We start from the raw sequence: 6827 nt of genomic DNA, 5'->3' as shown, positions 1-6827 counted from the left end.
ACAATTATCATAAGATACGAAGTCTGTGATCATAGGCTTATTAGGATCTGATTTTTGTGTGCATAGAATGAAAAGCACCGCCATCTTGTCCAGGATGATCCATGTTGGTGGCCTTTCCAAGGAGGACACCACCGCACAAAATGAAAAACATACCATCTCATAGACAGGGGTGATAGCTCACATTACAAAACATTGTCAAAATGCATAAAAAATGGCTGAAAAGGCCATTGGTGGTGGGGTGGCGCTGGGCAACCGTCCCCAACAGAACCGGAAATGTTTGCCATCGTCTGGGGCACAATCTCGAAACTGGCCTGTTGTGTTCTGTGTTGTATCCTTTTTCGGCCAGTTTCCTTATAAACTAGCCAACCACTTCTTCTATATCAATGATAAGGCAAATATTTTGCCTCCTTTCAAACAAAATAAAATAACACCGCAATAACTCGTATAATATAGTACATCGAAAGAATGTTTTAGTAGCTACTGTGTTGGCACAAAACCCGTTTAATATTGCTTTTAGGAGGGCTTTTAATGAACACAAATGGAATCAATGGATTAATCTTTGTCAGCGGCTAATGATGGTACTATTTACAAACAATCCGGATAAATTTGTATGAAAACTTATTAATTCCGGAACATTTTCAGTCAAATCAATGTATCTTGACTTACTGAATGGTCATACTACATTTTTACGCAAGTATCTGTGGAAATTAAAGATTCCACTCAACACCAAAATTTTATGTGGTTCCTTAGAAATAAAGTACTGCTCACAAAAGACAATTTGGCTAAACGTAATTGGCATGGATGCAATAAATGTTGTTTTTGTAATGCACCAGAAACCATAAATCACTTATTCTTATCATGTTCATTTGCTAAAATTGTTTGGCGAATGATCTATTTTACTTTTGGTATATCCCCAACTGCAAATATTACTAATATGTTTGGTAATTGGCTCAACGGGGTTAATAAATTGGATAAGAATAGAATACGGATTGGTATATATGTTGGTCAATTTGGACAAACCGGAATGACATAATTTTTTACAGACAAAAGGGAACAATTTTTTTTTTGCAGGTTATACGATGTGCGGCGTACTGGATTCAACAATGGGATTTCCTAAATCCGGAGAATCAGCGGGAGACTATGGATATTGGGTGCAACCGTCTGCTAACGGTTACTCAGGACTTGTTTTTCATGGCTACTGGGTGGCGATACACTAGTGATACAAAATGGATAATTCTTTGTTTTTATTCATTTTTTGATGGTTGATACTTGTCTCAACCCTCTTTGATCCGTAAACTTCTGAATATTTTGGACCTTTCAAATAAATGAAAAGCCTGTGCATCATATTGATGCCAAGGCTGGGCAATGCCCCATTTCGAAAAAAAACCGCAATAACTCGTACTCATTTATTGCTATGTTTTGCCAGACACCCTTTTTAGGGGTCGAGTGAAAGATGCTCTTATTGCCTTATTGGCTTAGCACTTATACAAGTATACTCTATAGTAGGAAGTTTAAGGGAAATCAACTTTGATTCATAGGAGCATATGAACTTGTTGTGTGAAAATACATTTTAAAGTGTTAAAAAATTTCGAAATAAAATTTTGCATATACATTTAGACATTTTATGTTCGTACACAAGTTTACAGAAAGTTTTATTTTTTCTGATGTAAAAAAGAAAAATTTGATACTACAACACGACTACGTATAGGACAATTTTTGTCTTTTTTGCCACATATAAATTGTTTTTCCAGGAAAATGTGTTTACGAACATAAAATGTCATAGTGTACACCATAAATTTTATGTCAAATTTTTTAACATTTTTTTTATTTTTTTACGTAATGGGTGCAAATGCTTCTATGAGCCAAAATGCCTCCTCGGAAGTTTACCATAGATTTAAGTAGGGAAAATTTGCTAGAGGACACCGTTATTTTCTGGCGTTTGCCAAAACACACTGCTCGATTGTGTCTTTGCCAGAACACATCACCTGGCCGAAAACGAAAAGTTATGCATTTTGTCTTCAAAACCAGTCATCCCAGGTAAAAGTGCAAACCTTTCCGTTTTCGGCTAGGTGGTGTGTTCTGACAAATATCCCAGGTAAAAGTATGCAGCTGCGAACGGATATCGATTGTACATTTCTGCCCTTTATGAATCTGCAGGAACCAAGGAGTGGCACTTTTACAAAAGACACCAACAACCTAGTTATTTCACAGCGTCTCCGGCCTCCCCCTCTTATCAAGCAACCTTTATATAAGGCCTAGGTGGCGCACACAGAGGAATCGTGAGTCATTGTGCGCCCAACACAAACACACCAGAGAGAGAACTGCAGCTAACTTAGAAGACACATATTGTGAGGATGAGGCAGCAGGCGAGCAGGTTCAAGCGGATGTGCGTCTTCTGCGGCAGCAGCCAGGGCAACAAGACCAGCTACCGCGACGCCGCCATCGACCTCGCCAAGGAACTGGTACGCGTGCCCTTCCTTCATTCCCAGTTCGCCTGTGGTTCCTAGCTTCTTCGTAATCACGCCGTAGAGCAAGCCGTTGGGAGACTTTTAGCACTAATTGCAGTATGATTAACCAGCCGGTTGGTGTTTGAGCACATTTGGAACATAATGTCTACATGATTAAACAACCTCTTTCTCCATGAGTAAGCAGGAAGTACACAAGTGCACATGCAGATCTGCTGTTGTACCCTGCAGGGGCAGCACTAAGTGATCTCTCTACACATGTCGACTTCTGATGGACGCTCCTCTTCTCCGGACGGCTGATTAATCAATATCAGTACGTTAGTTAATTAATCACAAAAGTGGATGCTATTAGCGGTCAAACCTGCGATTTGTTCTCGTGTACAATTTGTTGGTAGGGTAGAGCTTTTCAATGTATCGCCCTCGCTGCTCCCAACTTCTCTCCTCATGTTAATTGAAGTATATAAGTGTAAAGCTTGAGATCTTTAATCTTCGGTATCCATTTGGCATAGTTTTAGATAGTCGGCTATAGCCTTGCTACATCTATTCAGAAAGATAGGGCTAATTGCATTAGCCTGCTAAATGCCAAAAGGTAGCTATAGCGACTTTTCGCTAACAGCCGTCTCAATGCTGGTACTGCATCCGTAGTGTCGGATCATCACGTGGCACTAACCAGTAACCCCACTGCCTTGAACAAGTATGTTATTGCACACTGTGCTTTTGTGAAACATTATTGTACACACTATGCTGCCTGCATGCCGCTAGCCTCTGCAACGAATTCATTCACTGTCGTGTAGAGTTCTTCTGTCAACCGACTGAACTATAATGGCGTTGAACTGAATGGCAGGTGGCCGGAGGTATAGACCTGGTGTACGGCGGCGGGAGCATCGGGCTCATGGGGCTCGTCTCCCAGGCCGTCTACCACGGCGGCAGGCACGTCCTCGGGTAAGCATATCATTCATACAAGTGCACTGAAGCTTTTCTTTTACATTCCAGTTTCACTGAACCAACAGAACTGCCAAGTACTAGATTATCAACCAATGCAGATGCTGGGGTTTATATCCTCTTTTCGGGAGAAAAAGTGTACTACTAGATTATCATAGTATCAATTTACTACAATGCTATTACCAAAACTGCCAAAGATTCGCTCCTTCAAATATTGTCAAGTACCAGGCCTGGTTTCAGGTATACATGGTTGTATAGTCTAACTTGTCTCATCTTGTTTTCTTCTATGCGCGTGCAGGGTCATTCCCAAGACTCTCATGACCCCCGAGGTATGTAGCACTCCATGTCTCCTATGCCTACTACCTACAGTATATTTCATTCTGAACAGAAACATGGCATGCATGGTCAGTTCAAGTTTCGATCATGACAGACAGCACTCAAAATTTTGGAATCTTCAGGTAGCTGTTAGGACTAATAACTAGCCTATTCTCAGGTACCAGTGTATGCAAACCGAGTGTTCCATTTCCTAATCCTAGGGAGCTTAACATAACATAACATAATATATCTGAGTAGGCACCGCTAAAAAAATCAGAACATCACATAATCCAACGTACCGTGGGAACAAATCTCAGATCCAAACCCACGCGCGAGGATAAACAAAGCGAATTGCCTCCTGATTCCCCATCCAGAGAAGACATGCTTCCCTGGGAATCCAGCTGAAACATGGTCCTTGATAAAACGTTCTTAATTGAGATATCTATCTGTCGTGTTTAGCCGCAGGCAGGCGTGCTTCCGTACCTTCATATGTTGTCAAACTGATCAACCTGCACCAGCCTAACATGTGTTTATAATAACTCTATGACTGCACTGCACTCCTCTGATTGCACAAATGTCAATGACTGACGTGTCAGCTAATGAAATTAACAATGGTGCAGCTCATCACATGGTTGAGAATGCCTCTTGTTAATAATCCCTGCACTGCGGTGCAATTTGTAATGCAGCATGGTAGGTCGTAGCCTGGTCCTGCTATCTTCCTTGGACGGCCATATAGCGCGAACCTACGCCCTCTCTCTCCCAATGTGACTTAACAAAATTGACATGGAAAAAACAGTGGTGGGCCCTGACAATTTTGTCACGTGGCACATTTTTCTTTAAAGTTGTCATCCGCCATTCGCTCTAAAATCCAAGGGTCAAAAGATTTGTTTGCTCCAGAAGACCTAAAATCCTAACGTTCGGTAAATAGAATGTTCCTCTTTCTTTAGGCTCTTATTGTAGTTGTCAGAATTTGGGCATCATGCCCAAACGGAGACAGGATAAGCAGTAGTCTCGAGTTGGCAATCCGCATGTCGTGTATTTTGTTGGCTGGCGCAGCAATTTCGCTTCCTGTGTGCCGGCATGCACAATGATGCACATCGCTCGGCCATGATCATATCAGCATTGTACTGTTCTGGTAGTTATGCAGAGGCCGGGTGTAATACTTGACTTGAGTTATAATAAAGCGCCCTTTATCGAAAAAGATAATCGGAGAGATGGTAGGAGAGGTGAGGCCGGTTGCGGACATGCACCAGAGGAAGGCCGAGATGGCCAGGCACTCAGACGCCTTCATTGCCCTGCCTGGTACGAAATTCATAGCTGTGTAAACGGCTTCTCTGACAAAGGGTTGCGGTAAAAACAAGCCAGCACATGCGTATGCCGTATGTGCTACTAAGAACTATCTAAGATGTAAAACTGCCGCGCTGCAGGAGGATACGGCACACTGGAGGAGCTGCTCGAGGTGATCACGTGGGCTCAACTAGGCATCCACCATAAGCCGGTACGAATTTCAGCGCTTCTCCATCGATTTTTCTAAATTAAAATTCCCGTCTCGCATCTGACTGAACTCCCTGCGAAGTGAGTTTCGTCGTATCGGGGTTTCAGTTTTTCAGATGCGATGCGAAAGTGGTTATGCGCGCGTAGATAGAAGAAATAGGATATGACACTGATAAAGTGACGGTGAAAAACTTTTTAATTCTTATTCAGGTCGGGCTGCTGAACGTGGACGGGTACTACAACTCCCTGCTCACCTTCATCGACCAGGCCGTCGAGGAAGGCTTCATCAACCCTGCCGCCCGCCGCATCATCGTCTCCGCTCCCACCGCGCAGGAGCTCATGGAGAAACTCGAGGTTGGAGAAATTTAACTACAAAATTTCAGCATGCCGTAATTCAGCTCGGTGTTATGACAGACAGTCCGATCGATTAACACTTGTCTTTGCATTTCTTTTCCCCAGGAGTACGTGCCATACTACGACATGGTCGCGTCTGGCCTGGACTGGGAGGCGGATCGCCTAGAGTTCTGACCAATCGATCAGCCATTCGATGTTGATTTCAGACGAAGAAAGAAAGAGGGAATTGCTGGAGAATAGCCCCAAATGAAAGAATGCTATTCCAGTTGTGTACTCTCGATGCAGTAGTTTTTCCTTTGGCAATCAATACCAGGGCATTGATATATCATACTCTCGATGCAGTAGCTAATTAGCCTAGCCTTGTCATTTCACGCTAAGGGCCTGATAAGTATGTAATTTGGTTATGGTATCTAGTAGCCAGCCTTTATATATTATCTGAACTAGCACAGTGGTCCTTTTGAATGCCAAGCATCAGCTTAGTATGTACATGTCTAACATTCCTATGGCGCCGATCATCTGCTCCTCGCTTGACACCTCCAATCTCGCTGCTTTCATCACAATTAAATTGACAAGGGAGGGTTATTTATTCTAGATAGCTCAGGTGGCTTCTCTTCTTCGGAGAACATTAGCGAATAATCATAAATGATAACTTGACTGATAGAATTCTTATGGGCTAGCGAGGTGTTCAGTGTTGTGAATGAGCAACTAGTATTCACTGTGTGTCAAAGGCCAGTACATGTACATGTGATACAATATAGTGGGAAGCCCCTCATACAGTGGAAATATACAGTAAAGGGGTCTATACATCACTAACACCCCCCCCCCCCCCCCCTCAACCTCATGGTGGATCAACAACACTGAGTTTAGAGAGAAAGAACCCATGTTGTGCTCTTGTCTGGGCCTTCGTGAAGAAGTTAGCAAGCTGTAGCTCGGAAGACACATAATGAAGAGTCATAACCTGATCCTGCACAACATTACGCACGTAGAAGGCATCAACACCAATGTGTTTGGTGAGCTCGTGCTTCACCGGATCACGCACAATACTGATGGCACCACTACTGTTCGATAAAAGAGGAGTCGGTGCGCCAGCAGAAACACCAAAGTCCTCAAGTAACCAGCGTAACCAAGTCACCTCTGCCATCAAGAGAGCCATCGCTCGCAACTCAGCCTCAACACTCGAACGAGAGACTGCAACCTGCTTCTTTGTCTTCCAAGCAATGAGAGAGCCACCAAGAAAGACACAGTAGGCAGAAAGAG

At 43.1% G+C, this 6827-nt stretch overlaps 1 protein-coding gene across 1 annotated transcript; it reads left to right on the top strand.

Moving 5' to 3' along the window:
• The first annotated feature begins 2272 nt into the window (after nucleotides 1–2272).
• Nucleotides 2273–6032, top strand: LOC127297597 (probable cytokinin riboside 5'-monophosphate phosphoribohydrolase LOGL3). Its single transcript, XM_051327920.2, has 7 exons — nucleotides 2273–2462; nucleotides 3310–3407; nucleotides 3706–3736; nucleotides 4925–5024; nucleotides 5150–5220; nucleotides 5427–5570; nucleotides 5676–6032. Exons 1-7 carry the CDS (start codon nucleotides 2355–2357, stop codon nucleotides 5742–5744), a joined length of 621 nt encoding a protein of 206 aa, XP_051183880.1. The 5' UTR covers nucleotides 2273–2354; the 3' UTR covers nucleotides 5745–6032.
• Nucleotides 6033–6827: the final 795 nt, after the last annotated feature.

Source organism: Lolium perenne, chromosome 4, assembly GCF_019359855.2.
Source record: "Lolium perenne isolate Kyuss_39 chromosome 4, Kyuss_2.0, whole genome shotgun sequence".
Classification (NCBI taxonomy): domain Eukaryota; kingdom Viridiplantae; phylum Streptophyta; class Magnoliopsida; order Poales; family Poaceae; genus Lolium; species Lolium perenne.
Note: the sequence above shows the minus strand (reverse complement) of the source record. Positions and strands in the feature narration are given on the sequence as shown.

Excerpts from the sequence above, each read along its gene's own strand:
- LOC127297597 (XM_051327920.2), top strand. The coding sequence starts at position 2,355 with ATGAGGCAGCAGGCGAGCAGGTTCAAGCGGATGTGCGTCTTCTGCGGC. Across the intron at positions 3,737-4,924 it reads AGACTCTCATGACCCCCGAG|ATAATCGGAGAGATGGTAGG; the intron begins GTATGTAGCACT and ends TTATCGAAAAAG. Across the intron at positions 5,025-5,149 it reads CGCCTTCATTGCCCTGCCTG|GAGGATACGGCACACTGGAG; the intron begins GTACGAAATTCA and ends GCCGCGCTGCAG.